Consider the following 20,775-nt stretch of genomic DNA (forward strand, 5'->3'; position numbering starts at 1 on the left):
GTTTTCTAGACAATGCAGAGGATGAATGCACAATCTGTACCATACTGGACAGTGACACTAACTAAAGTTTGATTCTAATGGTACATGTGTCAATAAATATGCAATAGTGTTAATAAATTGTATAAATATATATTCATATATTCATTTATATTCATCTACTGTTTGCTTTTGTTTGTAGGTGAACTGATATGTGCTGGTGATGAGCACATTTTACATTAGTTTGCCTAGAATGGTGAAGAAGATGAAAAATACCCTTAAACATTCTTGAATAACAAATAACACATGAATAAACCTTCTGCTGACCTATAAACCTGAAGACCTGACGATCACCTCAACCTACAGTGGAACCATCACCCATATTTCCTCAGTGTACAGAGAGAGACGAGAACCACAGGGTGGAGGACACTCACAGGAAAAGCTCCTCACTGGAAAACAGCCAGAAGCAGGACAACGAAGACTCCAGACATGGAACAGATGAAGATCAAAGCTGATCATGTGGTCAAAACTGAAAACGATGAAGATCCAATCTGGGCATGTTACCTGTCCTCACAAAACGAGTGGGACCCTGATGCCTCTGGGATTAAATCAGAACACTGCTGGATTAAAACTGAACCTGCAGCATGTCAGATGGGTAATGCTGTAGCCTCCAGAGATGCTACAGGTGTTTCTACTTGGAATGTACCATCTGATTTGACAGGGGGAGCTGCTCCTCAGCCACAAAGTGTTAGAGTGGTGAAACAGAGTGTTGTAAAAGATGAAGATCCAATTTGGGCCCATTATCATTCAATTAAAGATAAAGAGTGGGACACTAGTGCCTCTGGGATTAAATCAGGACCCTGCTGGATTAAAACTGAACCTGCAGCATGTCAGATGGGTAATGCTGTAGCCTCCAGAGATGCTACAGGTGTTTATAATTGGAATGTACCATCTGATTTGACAGGGGGAGCTGCTCCTCAGCCACAAAGTGTTACAGTGGTGAAACAGAGTGTTGTAAAAGATGAAGATCCTATTTGGGCCCATTATCATTCAAATAAAAATAAAGAAAACCAGTCCAGATTAAGGGAGATAAAACCACAACATCTAAATATTAAGGAAGAGCCCTGCACATCCGCCACTGTTACTGAATCGGTGGCTGCTTGTAACACACCTGACGTGCACTACCTTCTACCACCACCACACTCTTCTTTTCACACACTCCTGTCAGCAATAGTGATTATGACACCTAATAAATCTGGTCAAACATCCACGCTTGGACAAGGTCATTTGATCTCTTCGTCAAGGTCTCTCACCACTTCACAACATGAAAACTTCTATCTATCCTGCCAGCTCTGCCAGAGAGTCTTGAAGTCCCATTATGAGGAGGGCTGCCAGCACAAACTCCCAAAGGGAGCTTCATACAGGCAAAGGACCTTGACCAGAAACTGGAAATGCTGCCGGTGTTCTGTTGCTTTTTCCACTCATGGACGTTTATGTCTCCATATTTCCAGACATGTGAAGATCCAGTGCAAAGATTGTGGGTTGACTTTTAACACAAGAAAGAAGCTTGAATACCACAAACGCAGCCATGAACCCCCCACCTCATGCACGGAGTGTGGAAAAATGTTTAAGTCTAAATTTCACCTCTGGAATCACAAAAAGATACACACAGAGGACTCGATCAAACATTTCTGTGAACTGTGTGGCAAAGGCTTTAGATTCAAAGCAAATCTGAAGATCCACATGACTGTGCACACCTCGGAGAGGCCGTTCGAGTGCCCGGACTGCAAAGCCCGATTTAAGGCGCTGGCTTATATGACCAAGCATCGGCTCACACACACGGACATAAAGCCGTTCCCTTGCCCTGTGTGTGAGGTCACCTTCAGGGCCAAAGCCAGCATGAAGTCTCATCTAAAGACTCACACTAATGACACAATGAGAAAGAGACAGATGATGAGAAGAGGAAAGAGGAAGAGGAAGGTGCAGCTCTCAGAGTCTGAGGAGGAAGATGAGGAATGGCAAGAGGAAGAGTCTGAGGACGAAGAGAATGCATGGCAGGAGGAATATGATGAGGAAGAGGATGGGAGGCAGGAGGAAGATGATGAGGAAGCTTCTGAAGAGGAAGAGGAGGGGAAGCAAGAGGAAGATGATGAGGAAGAGTCTGGAGAGGAAGAGGAGGGGAGGCAGGAGGAAGATGATGAGGAAGAATGATGATATGAAGAGGAAGTGCACAGGAAAAGCAGGAGGAACCAGAAAAAAGTGCAGGTGGAACAGAAGTGGGACAAGAGGGTCAAAGGTCACCAGCATGGAACCATAGTGGAAATTTCCTCATTTTGTTTATGGGGGTCATGTGTGTGTACAACAGCTGGTCTGGGATCATGTGACTCATAACACAGACAGTCCAACGGACTTTTGACTGTGAGCTTGTAAAGCAAGTGACCAGTTGCCTCCAGTTGAGGACGTGTGCTGGTAGGTGTTTGATGAGCTAGTCTGAACTATACTAGCAGGATTTGTAACTGACATTACGGGTGTCCAGCCTGGATAAACAGCTGATCCAGCTCTGATATATCTGAGTGAGTCCATGTCCACCAGAGACCACACAGCTCCACAGACCCGCCCACACCTGCGCTGAGCTGGTTTAATGTAAATCCTCTTTTGTAACGCTTCCTTCCTGGTCAGGTTGTGTGTGGTGTGTGATCTACAGACATTACGTCCTTCATTTTTATTGAAATGAATGTGTCACCTCACACAGCTGCCCCACACATTAAAAATAAGGAAAATATGAAATGTGTTGGAGATTGAATTTTTACATCTGGAGTTTTATCAGCTGTGATGGCTGGATGAGGCTGAAATGGATTATTTACTTTTACTATTTACTGACCATCAAGAAGTCTAGGACTCTTAAGAATAAGAATTACATAGAGAACACATGCATATAAATACTCACAAAGATGAGAATTATTTATCATTCCCATCACTTTATCTCTTTTATATTATTCTTTATTATTCTTTTAATTATCTCTTTTAATTACTGTTGTCATGGTGACTGGGATCGGCCAGAGGAGGATGGGTTCCCCCCCTGAGTCTTGGTTCCTCTCAAGGTTTCTTCCTCATGCAAAAAACTAGGGAGTTTTTCCTTGCCACTGTCGCCTTTGGCTTGCTCACTGGGGGCTAGGACCCGGCACTTGTAAAGCTGCTTTGTGACAACAACTGTTGTAAAAAGCGCTATATAAATAAAATTTGGATTTGATTTTATTTGATTTGCAGGATTCCCACGGGTCAAGAAACATCCTCTTACAAATTATAAAACCACAATGGCTTTTGCTCATTCCAAATTTGTCAAATGGCCGATATACAGTATATTCTAAAGTGAACACTTTCAAAATAATAACTAAGATATATCCTGTAACCATGTTTCTTGAAAGAACATTTAAATCTGATGTTGATACATGTGTCTTTTGTAAATCAGAAGATGGATCCCACGAGCATTTGTTTTTTTTTTCATTAGAAACTGGACTAATGTCAAACTTAACATTCCTTCTTTTGATGTAGATTTCATTTTATGCAGAAAACTTAAGTTTGGATTTCTCTGATGCCATAAATGTAGTCATACATTTAGCAAAATACCACATTCACTACAGTAAGTGGAGGGGTAAAAATTTTAAATATGATTTAAAATGACATTGATTCATTCTCCTGTAGATTTTATTGGCGACATTCGTTTGTTCGTTCTGTACTGCATGCGAGTGTCGACTTAATTTTATTAGTACTATTAGTTTGCATTTTGAATCCACTCAATATTTGTGTAGATTGAAACTGATTATTCATATATTGTTTTTACTTTTTTCACTCAATACCAAGCCTAGTAATATTTGCTCAAAAGTATTGCTTGTCTGTTGCCACAATTTTATTGAGTATATATGGGGTAAAAAATTTTACAGTGTACACAGTATATAACCAACCTGAGAGAATACATCTTACAGTTCACAAAACATTGTATGTATATGTCCATGCAGTTCTAATATTACCCTGCTACAAAACAGTTATTTAATAATGAAAAAGGGGTGCCCCAAAAAAAATTGTTATGCAGGTCCTCTGTAAAGTAAAAGAAAAATGATGGAGTATGATGGCCTACTCCACGAGCAGGATGAACTCAGTCGAACTCAGATGTTTTGTGTAGAAACCCAGATGAAGTCTCTTCAGTCCGGTACAAACCTGTCATAAGCCTGGAAAGACTCACACTGGAGACCAGTCTTTGCTTATAGGGCGATAATATGCAGCCAGCACAATACTCGAGGCACATAGGTGATAGGTGTCGTGTGTTGTTATTATTATAATAATTATTCATTTGACTAATATTATTAAACAATTAAATGCTGATTAAGTGGAAAAAACGCGCCGCGGACAGACGGCGCCCCTAGTATTTGCATATATTGCTTAATGGAAGGGCCGGCCGTGAGTTCAGAAACAAAGCTTCTGGTCATGTGACATCAAAGCGGATAACACAACATCAAAGGGTTTCGTCCTCAAAGACGCGTGGTTAACAAGGCAGTGTCCACTTGAAGCCGGCTCATGTAAGTAGACATCTAGGAGCCCAAGGACTGACGCTGGGGCTTTTGTTTAACGATTCAGTCATTTCATAACAAAAGAAAACACGATTCGTAATCAAACCGCAAAACGATATACAATTACTTTACAAGCTGTTTGGGTACCCAGGAGAATAATAGTGGCACTCGGTGTAAATAACACCACGGCGAGGGTTCACGTCCCAGTACACGCAGACACACTCATATGTATTGCCCAATGTCATAAACGTCAGTGGTGTGGTTCCCACACTCCCACTTTATCTTTAATCCCCCATTTCTCAAACAATCTAGCAACAAAGTAAATAATACTCAACAAAAATAAGAAAGCAGACTCATTTGAAGTGAATAACAGGTCCCATTTACGGTAGATCAGTGTCGGGGTTCAGGTGAGGCACTGACTCTCCAGCACGTGTCTGGAAGGCTCGTGACCACATTTTATACATTTTAAAGGTGTGTTTACACGTGTTAACAAATCTGTAAACACACCTTTATCTGTCTTTTTTATTATTATTGTACCACCATTGTGTCGAAGTCGTGCGTATTCGTTTGAATCCCCTATGTCCAAATGAAAAGGTTGAGTGGGGTTAACACCTGCGTGTGTTAATGGTGCCTAGACGCATAAAAGGCGCGCGCGTCCCTCCCGGCACAGATCACCGGGCCGCGGAGCTTCAGTCTGGCTCTGCTGGAGTAAACGGGACTTTAGTTTACTCCGCCGGATTTTAAGTCTTGTCTGTGGTAAGTGTTTGTTTTTCGCATAGACTAAAAGAAAATGTAATATCACGTAGTCGCCTTACACGAAACACAATGAACGTACGACATCTGCGATCAGTGTGACTCGTTTTTATCTGCTGCTGTTTGTCGAGCAATGGGCACAGAAACAGCACGTTTACTTTGCATCTTTAAAAAGTCTAACTACTTTTTAAAGTCCTGAATGTTTTTTTTTTGTTTTTCACTTTCGTTGTCTGGTTTTTGTGAAAATGTGTGTTTGAATGCTGAAAAGCGAAGGAGAAAAAAAACGAAATGTTTCAGTAAATAACTGTAATAAAAAGTGACTGGTCAATGCTGTTTGTAGCGGTTTCAACACCAGCTTTCAAAGAAGCAGGTTTGGACCTCCGGTGTGCTGAGGTAACTAATCTAAGACCGAAGTGAGATCTTTGTCAGTTAATACTGCAAAGGCGTTCAGATATATACATTATACACACATTAAGTTATCACCGCAAAAATAAGTACGTTTTCAAAAGTATATTTGTTGAAATCAACCAGTAGATACGGTATCATGGAATCACATCAAAAAGAAAGAGGGTGTGTGTGTGTGTGTGTGTGTGTGTGAATGAGTTTGTGTGTAAATGAGTTTGTGTGCGTGTGTTTGTGAATGAGTGTGCGTGCGTGTGTGTGTGTGTGTGTGTGTGTGTGTGTGTGTTCCCAAAGAAACAGCATCTTTCGGACAGAGGTCACAGGCTTTGTGTTATTGCTGTACTACTCAGGCTGCAAGTAGTGAGAAACTAACCATGTAAATAAAACAATATTACAGTAAACGAATAAAACAACTTTTGTAGCCACAACCTTACTGACAGCTGTTTGTGTTCCAGTAGCTGATGTAGTCAATATTTAACTGAAAAGATCCTAATAACAGCTATGCGCTGAGAATCAAAATACATCAGGACGTGAAAGTTTAATATATTTTAACAACACAACACAGCCAGATTCACACTTCACACACTCCTTCTCCGACTGCGATCGACGGCCACACGGAGCACATTATGCCTGCTTCATAATTACAAGATGAAATAAGTCAAGAGATGAACGCCGGGTGGATGATTACATGCAGTCTAAACGTGATTAACAATACACGTTACATTCGTTATATAAACGCAGTTACCACAACTTTGAAGGTCTTGCGGTGATTTATAATTGTTGAAAGTCACAGTGTATGCCAAATCTAAACAACTATGTTGTTAGCTTGGTTGGTAATTTATCTGAATCCGAACACGTTCGTGTTGTTAGCTAGCACTGCTTTTGTTATTTCGCGAGGTCAAAGTGATTAAATACAACACAGGACATCATCACTGCAGTAAGTAGAACTCTGCAGACTCCACGCAGAGGAAATCAGGGTCACGTGCGTGCCGCCGCGCGCGCTGAACACGGTGGAGCGCGCGCAGGTGTGCCGCGCTTTGTTTCTTTTCTCTCGCTGTTGCTATTTTTTCTGGGTTTTCTTGATTCTCCGTGCTCCGTGTGCCTGACCTGCTCGATTTAACCTTATGTTCGCACTCTCGCAGACAGTAATCTCACTCTCGCATAAAATACGCTACAGTAATCTCCGTATGTAAACACCCTGACGGAGTCATTCACACAGCAGTGTGTGGTGTGGAGCTGACAGTACGTGTAAAGTGTTAAAATGTGTTAATTACTTCACATCCTGATTTATTTTGATTCTCATCATATATCTGTTATCAGTGAAGCCTATGAAGTCTATTTAGACATACAAGTAGATTAAAGATTAAACGAGTAAACGGTTAATATTCATCCATATTCATATTAACAACTGGAACACAAGTATTAGATGTTACATTGTAACTGTTTTTTTGTTTTGTTTGTTATATTATTTGTTTGTTATATTACAAGATTGCTTTCTCACTATTTGCAGCTTTGCCTTTGATGATATTATACAACAGGTAGATAGCAGATAGCAACAACACTGTAGGATTACAACAAATGTTTGACATGGTTTAGCTGAGCAGAAATGTCTTTAATCTACTACATCATCCATCTATGAAGGACTCCCAGTTTCTCACTACAAAGGGAGGACACAGTCAACATGACATCTCTGACAGATTGAAATAAAAGATTGAATATCCTGCCCAGAGTGTTTTAGGAAAGAATCTGTGGTGGAATTGATGGCACAGAATTCGAGGTCTTATAATTATATTAAGCAGTATTTATTTGATAGCAAGAGAGTTACAAAATATAAAAGTATGATGTGAAGCTTACGCTTCATGCAGTAACTATGAACTGTCTCTCTCAGTCCAGAATGTTTATAGTCAAAGTGTGTGTGTAGAAAAAACTAAGGATGCTGCTTCCCAGGAGCAGTTATCAGTTTCCCTGGGATTCAACCTTGGGTGTATAGAAATGGATAAGCAATATTATCAATATATATTATTGATTATAATTATATTAATAATTATATTATTATAATTATATTATAAGCAATATTATCTGGTTCTGCACAAAACTTCAGTCCTACAGAAAAACATCTTCAATATGGTTACAGTAAATTACTAAGCAGTGCAAGCAGTACTTTACACACAGACTGTGTTATAGTGTCTGCATGGACATGATTAACATGAATCACACATGAATATAATCAATATTTCCTTCACAAATCTTTTGACATTATATATTAGTATAGGTCCCCTCATGTCAAAGTGACAGGTTGACCTCTAGTTGACCCCCCCCCCCCCCCCCACATCACCCCACCATGTGATGTCATCACATCAATCAATGTCAAGACGATCAAAGTGTAAAGCAATGCTTTGATATTTTGTTTTGATAAGCTTAATTAAAACATTATTTTGATCTTCTTTGATGTCGACTCTCCGGAGCTGTGTAACCCTAGCCACCTGCGACACACACACACAAACAAACACGCACACACACACACACACACACACACACACACACACACACACACACACACACACACACACACACACACACACACACACACACACAAACCCCTAGTCCACACAGAACAACGCTAAAGACAGAGGGTGTCAGGCACACACACACACACATACTGATGTGCTCGCACATGACCTTGACTAGCGCTGTAGGGAAACCGTTATCTGCACACACGCACACACACACACGCGCCCTAGTCACACACACACACACATACACACATCCCTAGTAACACAGAACCGCGCATGCGCACACAAATATGCTTACTTTGAGTAACTTCAAACAAAACTCTGATGAACCAATGAGGAGGCATTCTCAACACACCAATCCGGGGTGCGTGTCTAGCGTGAGTCAAGGTCATGTGCGAGTGCATCGGTATGTGTGTGTGTGTGTGTGTGTGTGTGTGTGTATGTGTGTGTGTGTGGGAAGACCTGAGTTAATTCATTGAGGGAAAGGTGACGAGGTCAACTCAGCGTGCTGAGGACCCTCAGAGTTACTTCAAGTCAGTATGGGGCCTCACTCAGGAAAAAAATGGTTTGTATGGACAATACCACCTTAGACTGCATGGTGACTCCTCAAGGAAACGTTCCCCCTCTCTCTCTCTTTAAATGCTCGCGCGCTAGACACGCACCCCGGACATCCCTGTGTTACTAGGGATGTGTGTGTATGTGTGTGTGTGTGTGACTAGGGCGTGTGTGTGTGTGTGTGTGTGTGTGTGTGTGTGTGTGTGTGTGTGTGTGTGTGTGTGTGTGTGTGTGTGTGTGTGTGTGTGTGTGTGTGTGTGTGTGCGTGTGTGCAGATAACGGTTTCCCTACAGCGCTAGTCAAGGTCATGTGCGAGCACATCAGTATGTGTGTGTGTGTGTGTGTGTGTGCCTGAGACCCTCTGTCTTTAGCGTTGTTCTGTGTGGACTAGGGGTTTGTGTGTGTGTGTGTGTGTGTGTGTGTGTGTGTGTGTGTGTGTGTGTGTGTGTGTGTGTGTGTGTGTGTGTGTGTGTGTGTGTGCGTGTTTGTTTGTGTGTGTGTGTCGCAGGTGGCTAGGGTTACACAGCTCCGGAGAGTCGACATCAAAGAAGATCAAAATAATGTTTTAATTAAGCTTATCAAAACAAAATATCAAAGCATTACTTTACACTTTGATCGTCTTGACATTGATTGATGTGATGACGTCACATGGTGGGGTGATGTGGGGGGGCGGGGTCAACTAGAGGTCAACCTGTCACTTTGACATGAGGGGACCTATACTAATATATGACATTGTCAAAATGTAGAAGTTTTTGTCTAATTATGTAATGCCCACTCAACTGTGACCATTTGTTCGTGTTAGAAATTAATACTTATATGGAAATTCTAACATTAGCTGCTGGTAGAGTATTGATTGTTGGTTGTGTTTTGTAGAAGAGCCCCATGTGACCTGAGCAGTGGATGAGCATCTGAAGAACCGTGCAGGCTGAGCCCTGTCTGTGTGTCCACCAAACCTGAAGACCTGACGATCACCTCAACCTACAGTGGAACCATCACCCATATTTCCTCAGTGTACAGAGAGAGACAATAACCACAGGGTGGAGGACACTCACAGGAAAAGCTCCTCACTGGAAAACAGCCAGAAGCAGGACGACGAAGACTCCAGACATGGAACAGATGAAGATCAAAGCTGATCATGTGGTCAAAAATGAAAACGATGAAGATCCAATCTGGGCATGTTACCTGTCCTCACAAAACGAGTGGGACACTGATGCCTCTGGGATTAAATCAGAACACTGCTGGATTAAAGCTGAACCTGCAGCATGTCAGATGGGTAATGCTGTAGCCTACAGAGATGCTACAGGTGTTTATAATTGGAATGTACCATCTGATTTGACAGGGGGAGCTGCTCCTCAGCCACAAAGTGTTAGAGTGGTGAAACAGAGTGTTGTAAAAGATGAAGATCCTATTTGGGCCCATTATCATTCAATTAAAGATAAAGAGTGGGACACTGGTGCCTCTGGGATTAAATTTGAACCTCAATGGACTAAAACGAAACCTGCAGCATGTCAGATGGGTAATGCTCTAAATTACAGAGAAGCTGCACAAGTTTATAATTGGAATGTACCATCTGATTTGACAGGGGGTGCTGCTCCTCAGCCACAATGTGTTACAGTGGTGGGACAGAGTGTTGTAAAATATGAAGATCCTATTTGGGCCCATTATCATTCAATTAAAGATAAAGATAGACAAACCAGATTAAGAAGGATGAAACCACAATATTTAAATTTTGAAGAACAGCCCAGCACTCCTGCTAACGTTTTTGTTGTTACTGAATCAGTGACGGCTTGTTGTGACACACCTGACATGCGCTTCCATTTGCCACCACGAGGTGGAGACTCTTCACTGCACACACTGCAGTCAGCACAAGTCAGTATAACACCAAACATGTCTGGCGGCCAGTCCACACTTGGGCAAGGTCACTTTCAGCATCATTTACCAGGCTCTTCCGCGAGGTCAGACACCATTTTACAACAAGAGACCTTCAAACATGAACGCCAAATTCCTCAGAATGTTGGTACACCTCAAACGATGTTCTCGGAAGTGCACAGGACGAGGAGACCCACACAGCATGCCGCTTCTCCAGCACCTGCCCTTGAAGGACTGAGTGGAACCCATCCAGAGCAGGGTGGTGGTGGTGGTGGTGGTGGTTCTGGTGGTGGTGGTGGTGGTGGTGGTGGTTCTGGTGCTGTTGGTGGTTCTGGTGGTGGTGGTGGTTCTGGTGGTGGTGGTGGTGGTTCTGGTGGTGGTGGTGGTGGTTCTGGTGCTGGTTCTGGTGGTGGTGGTGGTTCTGGTGGTGGTGGTGGTGGTTCTGGTACTGGTGCTGGTGCTGGTTCTGGTTCTGGTGCTGGTGGGTGTCCGGACAGTCCTCCACTGCGAGGAAGCAAACTGTTGGTGTCGCCAAAGAAAATTTTCTGTCTATACTGCCAGCTCTGCCAGACACTCTTAAAGTCCCATTATGAGGAGGGCTGCCAGCACACACTCCCAAGGCGCTCAAAGTGTAAAAACAAATTAACGAGAAACTGGAAGTGCTGCCAGTGTTCTGTTGCTTTTTCCAGTGATTCACGTTTATATTTCCATATTTCCTCACATGTGAATCGACTACAAAAGACTTCACACAAATGCCAAGATTGTGGGATGACGTTTACCACAAGCCGCAAGCTTATATACCACCGATATAACCATGAACCTCCCACCTCATGCACGGAGTGTGGAAAAGTTTTCAAGTCTAAATTTCACCTCAGGAATCACCAGAAGATACACACGGAGGACTCGATCAAACATTTCTGTGAACTGTGTGGCAAAGGCTTTAGAATCAAAGCAAATCTGAAGATCCACATGACTGTGCACACCTCAGAGAGGCCGTTCGAGTGCCCGGACTGCAAGGCCCGATTTAAGGCGCTGGCTTATATGACCAAGCATCGGCTCACACACACGGACATAAAGCCGTTCCCTTGCCCTGTGTGTGAGGTCACCTTCAGGACCAAAGCCAGCATGAAGGCTCATCTAAAGACTCACACTAATGACACAGTGAGAAAGAGACAGATGATGAGAAGAGGAAAGAGGAAGAGGAAGGTGCAGCTCTCAGAGTCTGAGGAGGAAGACGAGGAATGGCACGAGGAAGAGTCTGAGGACGAAGAGAATGCATGGCAGGAGGAAGAGGAGGGGAGGCAGGAGGAAGATGATGAGGAAGAGTCTGGAGAGGAAGAAGAGGGGAGGCAGGAGGAAGATGATGAGGAAGAAGGAGGATGTGAAGAGGAAGGTGCACTGGTAAAGCAGGAAGAACCAGAGAAAGAAGTGCAGGTGGATCAGAAGTGGGACAAGGCTTTATGATTTCCACATAAAAACATGATGTGGGATCATGTGACTCATGACTCTTATGGCCTTGGCATACCCATGAGAGACAGTCCAAAGGTCTATTGACTGAGCTTGTGAAGCAACTGATCGGCTGCATCTGTCAGAATAAATAAATACATTAACAAATTACAAATGTCCTGTTTCATGTTAATTGATTTGCCAAAAGGAAAATACCCTTTACAATTTTGAAGGTATCAGCACTGGAAATCCTACCTCTAAACTGAATTTGGTCTTTGATACAATCCATGTGCTCAAAATACTGTGGATAATCTTTATAATTGCACCATGCGGAACTGGTTCTGTGCCACTACTCTAGATCAGAGGATGTTTATGCCAGAGATGTTCAAGATGTTCAAATTCAGACATGGACTCAACTCTTCCTACCGTGGAGATCTTCTAGTCCTCTATTCACCAGTAGTTCACGCACATCTGTGACTGTAGACCTACTTGTCATCTCTCATACTCTCTACCGCTGGAAACACAGCTTTGAGTCTTTGTCTTGTCATCATCTCTGCACCTCTGAGCTTGTTAAAAAAAAGTAAAAACTCATTTATTAACTCAGGGTTTTTCAACATGGTTTGTACTCCTAATATTTTCTTAGTGTTTCGTTATAGTACCGTGTGAGAGAAAATGTGCTTTTTTTCCACATCTTACCCCCTTGTCTCTATAGAGATAAGTCTTCGTCTCCAGTCTGTCTAGATAACTTAATCAACCCCCTAATGTGGCAACCATCAAATCCCTGAGAAGTATGGATGGTTGCCCAAACTGTGCATGGTCAACACCTCCCTCCTTTGTTTGTATGATCCTTTGAAGTCTCAACCCTAAGGTGACGACTATCAACCCCCCCCCCCCCACCCACCCCACCCATGTTGATTCCTCAGGTGCCCTCACCTTCATCCCCCACTTACCCCCCCTTAAACTCCTCATCTTCCTCCTTATTCCTCTCAAAATAGCCTACACTGGAACAGGTTGAGATCAACCTGATATACTCTGTGCGTCAATAAACTTGCCAACACTGAAGCCATCCAGTCTCCTGACTCCTGAATCTGAACCTGATTCCTGAAGGCCGAATTTCTAACACATTGAGATGTGCTCTTTGAGTAAAATGTATTCATATAATTACTATTTTAAGCGTAAGTAACCTATACATTAAAAATTAGATTTTTAGGGGAGCACAGGCTTTTCAGAACAACTGGATATTTTGTACGGAGGCCCTTCATCTGTGCAGGTAAAACGCTTCTTCCAAAGGTTGGTAGAGAGAGATGAATATTAAATGTACTTTAAAGCATTCAATGTACTTTAAAGAGTTTATATCGATGTACAGTGACATTCTGATTGTGATCTAAAATCTTAGGTTTCCCACTAAATAACGAAAGAAACTTACTAAGACTAACAAACTAAGTACATAATTTTACCTGACTTAAAGCAAAAATTGTGAACGTTTTTCTACGTTGAATGAATGTCTTTATTTGTTAATTTAAAAAAAAAGAAAAAAAAAGGCTGCGTGAATGTGCCAAACTGAATGTAAACACACAAGGCTGGTTTGAGCAGTTTCGCTATAAAAAAATAAAAAAAAACGGCCCGCGGTCACGCTGCGTACGTCATCACCCCGCGACGAGAGTCCGGACCAATCAGAAGTCAGAACGGGCCTCCTCCGTTTTATTGTGGAAGAACCACTGCGTCTCCGTCCGGCGCGTCAGACCCGTTAGTGCGTTACAGTGTTACAGTGTTACTGTGTTACAGTGTTACTGTGTTATTGTGTTATTGTGGGTCTAATGTTCGTTTTTTCTGCCTCCGGTAGGATCTCCGGTACCTCCGCCACGGCTCGGTGCTTGTTTTTCACACCTGCGATAAAATAAACACATAAACAAACCCCGAGCGGAGCGGTTGGCCGTGGAGGGAGAATCCGCCATGAAGCGCAGCGGCGCGGGGGAGAGTGTGGCGGGTCGGGTCCACCCGTCCGGTACCGCCGCGGGCTCGCACCGCAAGCAGAGCATCATCAACCCCCCGAGTAAAGGTGTGAAGGGCGAGAGAGGGGATCTGGGGCAGCACGGCGGGCGGGACCGGCACGTCTCCATCACCTCGCTGCGCTCCCGCCTGGGTCCCACCATCCGCTCCACGCTGTCGGCCGCCGTGGACACGCTGCTGGGCGAGATCGTGTCGGTGATCAACGAGACGCAGGGCGAGCTGGCGTGCAAGGAGCAGGAGAATGAGAAGCTGAAGGTGCGGCTGGAGGTGTCGGAGAGGGAGCTGAAGACGCTGCAGGAGTGTCTGTGCAGCGCGCAGAAGCTGATCGACCAGCTGCAGGGGCCCTTCGGGGGGCCCCCCACCATCCCGGGCCACCACGGGTACCCGGGGCCCCAGAGCGGCCCCATGAACCCCGCCCGGTTAACGCACCGCACCGCCGCCGACGCCGACCCTCGGTGCTTCTCCGGCGGGGAGGCCGAGCTGAGCGGCGCGCTGGGCGATGCCATCCACGGGTTCGACTCCAGGGACGAGTTCAAGAGCTGCCACCTGTCCATACAGGCGGACGGGACCGTGACCAACAGCTACTACGACCCTCTGCCCGTGCACATCTGCCACGACGTCAACAGGACGGGTGAGATGGCTTGAACTGATATTTATTTGCGCGTCGTAGTGTGTCGTGAGCTGAGTTTGCATTAGTGGAGTTATTATAGCAAGCACCAGGTCTGGATTGTAGTTGTAGGTCTGATTGCCCCTACAGTCTGCGACATCTGTTGGCACGCGTAAATTGTCAGACACCCTCTACCTGTTTCAGACTGACCACCAGACCACGGCCGAGTGGCTGTTATTTGGGTGGCAGGTTTATTCTCGCCACAGCGGTGACATCGACATGGTAGTGGCATGTGAGCGGGTGTCAGTGTTGGGTTGACAGTGTTGAGTTGACAGTGGTGTGTCGCCACGTCCAGCCCACATCTGAGGATGAGCATGAGCATGGTTAGCAAGTAAGGCAACAGTATGAGGTGTAACCCAGAATAGGAGAGTTACCCAGTGAAAAATTCAATGTGTGATAACACACATAATTTATCGGAAATCTGAAGAGACACGCACATTCCGAGGCTTAAAATTCCTGGAAAAATAATCGCAATATTAAAAAAAATTATTTATTTACAAAATCTCTTTGTACACCCTGTTTGAGACAGACTGGCTAAACAGCCCTTTTTATGCCCCGCACCAAATAGCCTACTTCTGTAATCCGATTTGAGCCTCTTTGAAATATCTGAAATATAAAACATTCTCTTTGTACGGATTCCATAGAACACAGACAATGAATTATAACACGTACGCTGCAACGTTTTTGCTATTTTACCCGGAGGTTTAGTATGTTTAAGTGGTTACTTTTGAGGGGAGGGGGTGTTACAACATGATCGTTATGGGCTGAATCGCGTTATACTGAGATAAAAAAGAAAAAGAAGCAACTCACAACCTTGTGTTGCCGACTGTGTTTACCGGGAGTCTGAAACAGGATGGCACCTTCACTTCATTACACAAGACAAATGTCTGAGTAAACATGACTAAACATGCTACAAGTGGCAGCTGAGGTCATGTGAGGTGTTCAGCCCGGTCCAGAAAAAAATGATCATATCATAATAATGTAAACGGTTAGATGTAGGAACCTTATGTACTCACCTCTCTTGGCATATCCCATCAGTATATATTGTTTATAATATTTATAGTACATTCTACCCACTGCTTATTGCTCCTCTGGTCAGATGCTAGACCACATTTCATTGCCTGTACTCGTACATGTGCAATGACAATAAATTGAATCTCATCTCATGTTGTACATTTTCATTGTAAGATCTCCATTAGTTGTGGACTGGATTTAGTGTCCAGAGAAGCCCAGATCTTTAGGTTCCTGCAGGGACACGCATGTGATTTGACACCTCCTCTGTGTTTCTAGGTGGTTTGACTGACAGACGACTCTCTCACCCCACCTCACACTCTCCGTACCCAGTGAAGGAGGAGCACGCCCCGGTGAGCGGCCCCGTGTGTGTGCGGGGGGCGGGCGGCCACCCTGACGGCGAGCCTTCTGCCCAGAGCGTGTGTGACCTGGGTTACATCCACGTGGTGGAAGAGGAGGGCGGCTCCCGCCCCCACAGCCACGCTCAGAAGCCGACGCCCACGGCCCCCTCCGGCTCTCACAACGGCCCCTCCTCCGGCAGCCCGCCCCCGCAGGGCCCGTCCGGCCTGCGCCCCGTCCGGAGGGAGGTGCCCGCGGTGGGCGCGGGAGGCGTCCGGAGCCCGGGCGCCGAGGCGCAGTCCCCGGACCGTCGTCGGCGGGCGGTCTCGGAGCTCATGGGTGAGGCGCCCGGCGAGCGTCCGCACCTGTGCATGGAGTGCGGCAAAACGTTCCGCCTGATCTCCAGCCTGAAGAAGCACCTGCGCATCCACACGGGCGAGAAGCCGTACCCGTGCGCCGTGTGCGGCCGGCGCTTCCGCGAGTCGGGCGCGCTGAAGACCCACCTGCGCATCCACACGGGCGAGAAGCCCTACGCCTGCTCCGAGTGCGGCACGCGCTTCCGCCACCTGGACGGCCTGCGCAAGCACCGGCGCACGCACACGGGCGAGAAGCCCTACGCCTGCGGGGTGTGCGGCAAACGCCTCAGCCGCCTGCAGCACCTCAAACACCACCAGCGCATCCACACGGGCGAGAGGCCCTGCCGCTGCCCGCTCTGCCAGCGCGCCTTCAAGGACGCCGCCGGCCTGCGCAAGCACCTGCGCGCCCACCAGGGGGAGCCGGGCCTGGAGGAGGCCCAGGAGAGGCTGGGCGTGGGTGGGCTCGACGAGGACGGAGGAGGAGGGGGGGGAGGGGGCGGTGGTGGGGGAGGAGGAGGGGCCGGCGCGGCCAACGCCCACCTCCCGGCTTCCGTGGACGAGGAGGAGATGCGCTTCGGCATGTGGGGCGAGGAAGAGCGTGAGGAAGGCGATGCCCCGGTCGACTGCGTCTAGCACGCGGCCGCGTCAGAACGGAGAGTCACTTAAAGCTTTTAAAATAGGCCTAAAACATACAGAGGCTAGTTGTAGTAGTGGTAGTATTTTTTTTTTTGGTATGTGTGTGTGTGAATAAATAGTGTCAAAAGTTATTGGTCAACGTTTTGCCATCCGGGCTCGTTTCAGATGTTTAACGTTGAGCATCTGGGAAAACCAGATTCCTTCGGTCTGAGGAATGCAGACGATACGTCGGCTGCGTGTTTCCAGGGTAACGACCTGTCGAGCGCTTGTGCACCAATTTGCCGGTGCAGAAGCAGCAGGTTCTGTGGACAAACGTCGCGTTTGCATGTCTAGCTCCGCCCCGCACGGACCCCGGCCCCGCCCAGAACCGACCCGGGCGAATCGCTCGGCCAGCCGACCCGAGTATCGGCGCCCGTGAGCGGACTGATGCCCGGTGGGTTGGGTTTTGTGGACGGTTGTTTGTGGCAGGGCGTGATAATGTAACATAGGTGTTTGTGCAGGGGTAGGGACACATGACCAAAGGGGGTTTCTCTCTGTCTCACACCGGCTTCCGCATGCACGCACAAGCTTTTCAAAGCTGGTAAATTACAAGGTACTTTTAAGCCAATCAGAAGTCAGAAAGCAGAGCTGATATTTTACATGCAGTTAGGCCTACACTTTACTGACGCCTAAGAAGTGACATTTGGATTATAACTCATGTATATGTATGCAAAATGTGTGAAATTTGCCATTTTCACATATTTTTGGCCTTTGTTACTGGTATTTAACCTACCCAGTATAGTCCAACCAGTGTTGGAAATGGCAGGACCATTTGGGTGGGCCAACTCAGTCATTTTGGTCCTGGCTGTATTTAAATTTTTCCCCACAGCTTGTCTGGAGAAATGTAGCAAATTCTCTTGGTGTGGTCACTTTGAAAAGCAATCAGTTCACAGCTTTGGTGCTCAATGAAAATATCCTAAAGTACGAGATGCATTGAGAAAATGAACACTGCCCTCTTCTGATCAAACGGAGGGACTGCGGGTTGTGTACATGTTTAAGCAAGACTCTTTTTTTTTTTTTTTTTTTTACTTGTTAAAACCAACGTATGGTTCATTCATTATCATTAATGTAATTACTGACTATTTTACCTCTTTGCCCCGGTCCTGTGGTCAGAGAAGACGTGGTAAAGACTCTCCGCCGGAGTTTGAGATGCCTTTGTGAGAAGTTTTGTGCTTTTTCTTTTGTGTCGTTCTTCATGTCTTCATGTTGAGCTGTTCCTTGTGTATATTACATAGTGGCTAGTGGACCCAAACATACCCAGGGTGAGAAACAGTAATCGGTGTTTTATTACGTTTTCCAAACGTTTCAGTAACTCTTTCATAATGTTTAGCTATATCTCATTCACAATGTTCATTAAGTCTAGTAAATAAAAGTGTTTTTAGATGAACATCCTGAACTCTTTGGGGCGTCTGTAGGAGGAAGAGGATGGTAAGGCCTGGAGAGCCCGTAGAGATGAAGCTCCTCTGAGCTTCAGCCATCAGAACTCTGGTGTTCTCCTCTGTAATTCCTATGTACCCAAGCTACTTGATTATTTTTACTTATTAAACATAAGCATGCAGTTCTTATTGATGTTTGTAGTGTTTGCCTCGTGATCAGTGTCGTCGTGTTACATTCGTAATCTTGATGCTCTCGGCTTCATGTTGCTCTTTGGTCTCCTTCATGTTGCCGTGGAGACACCAGTAGATCTGAAACAAACCTACAGGTGTAGCGAAGCGTGGCAACATCACCTTTATTTGGAAAATCTGATGAGGCCAATAATGGGAACATATCTAACCTAAGCCCCGCCTCCCTTTTTGTTCCAGGAATTCCATAGGTTAGCATAGCTTCCCCATGCTCTATAGAGCACAGACAGCAAAGAAATCATAATTGAACTATACGTTGTTTTGTTTTTAATATGTATACACGCCTATCTCTCCATCTCCACTAGAGATGGAGAAATAGAGAAATAGAGAAATCATAGTTCCTTCTTTCCTCCAACGCTGACCACAGCCACAGAATAATGGAGGGATGTGGCACACCCATGCCACTGTGAGACGGGTAGACACTAGTGCTGCTGTGAGTGGTGTTCTGGGTAAGAGTCTGACTCACAGTAGATGATTTCAAAGGAAACTACCACATGACTCTTATTTTGAAGAAACCAAAATCATGGAAAGTGGTCCCAGTGGATATATAAATGTATATAAATGCCACACACACACACGATTCTCAGTGTATATTTTTGACATTGTAGAGGAAAGTCTTAAAAAACACATTTTAAAAAGTACAAATGCTGATATTTTTTGTTGAATTTTACTTTTTTGTTAAACTGGTTTCTCAAAAAGTCAAAACTGATGTGGCCGATGTGTGATCCACATTCATTAACGCTAAACAAATGGATGTTGAAGAGTGTTAATACGGCTGCTCTTCTGTGAGCCGAGTGACGGTGGCGTGTTCAGATCGGCGCTTGTCGTATGACTGCTCCAGTTTGCTGTAGTGTGAGGCTGGGTCAGGTGGTTTAAAACACTTTTTAAAGTTTCTTTACTCCCCACACGCGCTGTTTGTAACCTCAGTGTCACTCGCGAGGCAGTTCCAGCAGAGATTGTGGGTTAGGACGTGGTCTGAACCTCTGTGAGTCAGTCTGCATGGGGACAGGTGTCACGGCCAGACCACAGACTGTCACTTTTCATGTGCGACTGACCAAATTGTGGTTTGCTCTTTATGACTCCGACGTCTATGGTCATAGTCCTACTGCGCACAAGTTTGTCCCATCGTGAGAGCCATAATTATGATGGATTTTGTAGCTGTGGTGACACAAAAAATGCTGAATCTCCATCACCTCTGCCTGAGCACTGAAAGGCTGCATGATATGTCAATTAACTGCTCATCAGATGACTCACATATTCTGAATCATCACACTAGTGACGCGTTAAATATCAGCTTAAATTGTGAAGCTTGTTTTGAAATTTCATGGCAGTTTTTTTTTTCTGTATAAGAAAACGTGTGGTGTGGTTCCACTGTCTGGAGGTCAGAAATATCACAACCTCTGCGTTTCTCCTGCGCTCCAAGTCTAAACAGTTCCCCGTCTCCACAGACACTCTACTCACTGCTTATGTCAAACCCAGCGCTACACTTCAGTTACCGAAATAAACACAAGGTTCAAGAATGTACAGCAAATGACCAAAAACGTATAGAGGTCCTATAGATGGTAGCAAACGTGTTTAGTTGTAAAATGTTCATGTCAACAGGACATAGGCCTAGGTCTGAATTTTTGGCATTTGTATGGTAAACTTCAGATCTGAAAACAGGATGTAGGTTTTAATGGAGTGATAAATATTGTACAAGGCCCTCGTCCTTTACTGAGCGATCAAATATGTGTTTTATTGTTGTCCGTTCATTTGATTTTCATTTTGAATGGAAGAGGTGGAGGTCTATTAAACACACGAGACTGATGTCAGACAGACCATCATATTTACTTTCACATGTATTAATTGAAATGGAGAGTTCCACTCCTATCAGGCGAGCAGGATACAGTGTGTGTGTGTGTGTGTGTGTGTGTGTGTGTGGATGTCCTCCGCTTATGTGTGGGGCGACCTCAGCTGGTCGAGAGATATGGGACAATGTGCCCCCTCCCTCCCAAATAAGCAAACTCTCTAGTGCGT

General features: G+C 45.1%; 3 protein-coding genes across 6 annotated transcripts in view; all 3 read left to right on the top strand.

Moving 5' to 3' along the window:
• LOC143496659 (uncharacterized) overlaps nt 1-3,160 on the top strand; it is a 24,131-nt gene extending 20,971 nt beyond the window's left edge. For all 4 annotated transcript variants that reach the window (XM_076992848.1, XM_076992846.1, XM_076992847.1 and 1 more), the window contains one exon: nt 179-3,160. In XM_076992848.1, coding sequence (XP_076848963.1) covers nt 466-2,187 — 1,722 coding nt within the window. In that variant the 5' untranslated portion in view covers nt 179-465 and the 3' untranslated portion in view covers nt 2,188-3,160. The remainder of the gene's footprint in view (nt 1-178) is intronic.
• Nucleotides 3,161-11,072: 7,912 nt separating this feature from the next.
• Nucleotides 11,073-12,981, top strand: LOC143496657 (uncharacterized). Its single transcript, XM_076992842.1, has one exon. The coding sequence runs from the start codon at nt 11,402-11,404 to the stop codon at nt 12,095-12,097; it is 696 nt and encodes a 231-aa protein (XP_076848957.1). The 5' UTR covers nt 11,073-11,401; the 3' UTR covers nt 12,098-12,981.
• Nucleotides 12,982-13,712: 731 nt separating this feature from the next.
• On the top strand, nt 13,713-17,095 carry LOC143496647 (uncharacterized). The gene is made up of 3 exons (XM_076992830.1): nt 13,713-13,825; nt 13,923-14,720; nt 16,047-17,095. Exons 2-3 carry the CDS (start codon nt 14,033-14,035, stop codon nt 17,093-17,095), a joined length of 1,737 nt encoding a protein of 578 aa, XP_076848945.1. The 5' UTR covers nt 13,713-13,825; nt 13,923-14,032.
• The last annotated feature ends 3,680 nt before the right edge of the window (nt 17,096-20,775 follow it).

Source organism: Brachyhypopomus gauderio, unplaced genomic scaffold, assembly GCF_052324685.1.
Source record: "Brachyhypopomus gauderio isolate BG-103 unplaced genomic scaffold, BGAUD_0.2 sc98, whole genome shotgun sequence".
NCBI lineage: Eukaryota > Metazoa > Chordata > Actinopteri > Gymnotiformes > Hypopomidae > Brachyhypopomus > Brachyhypopomus gauderio.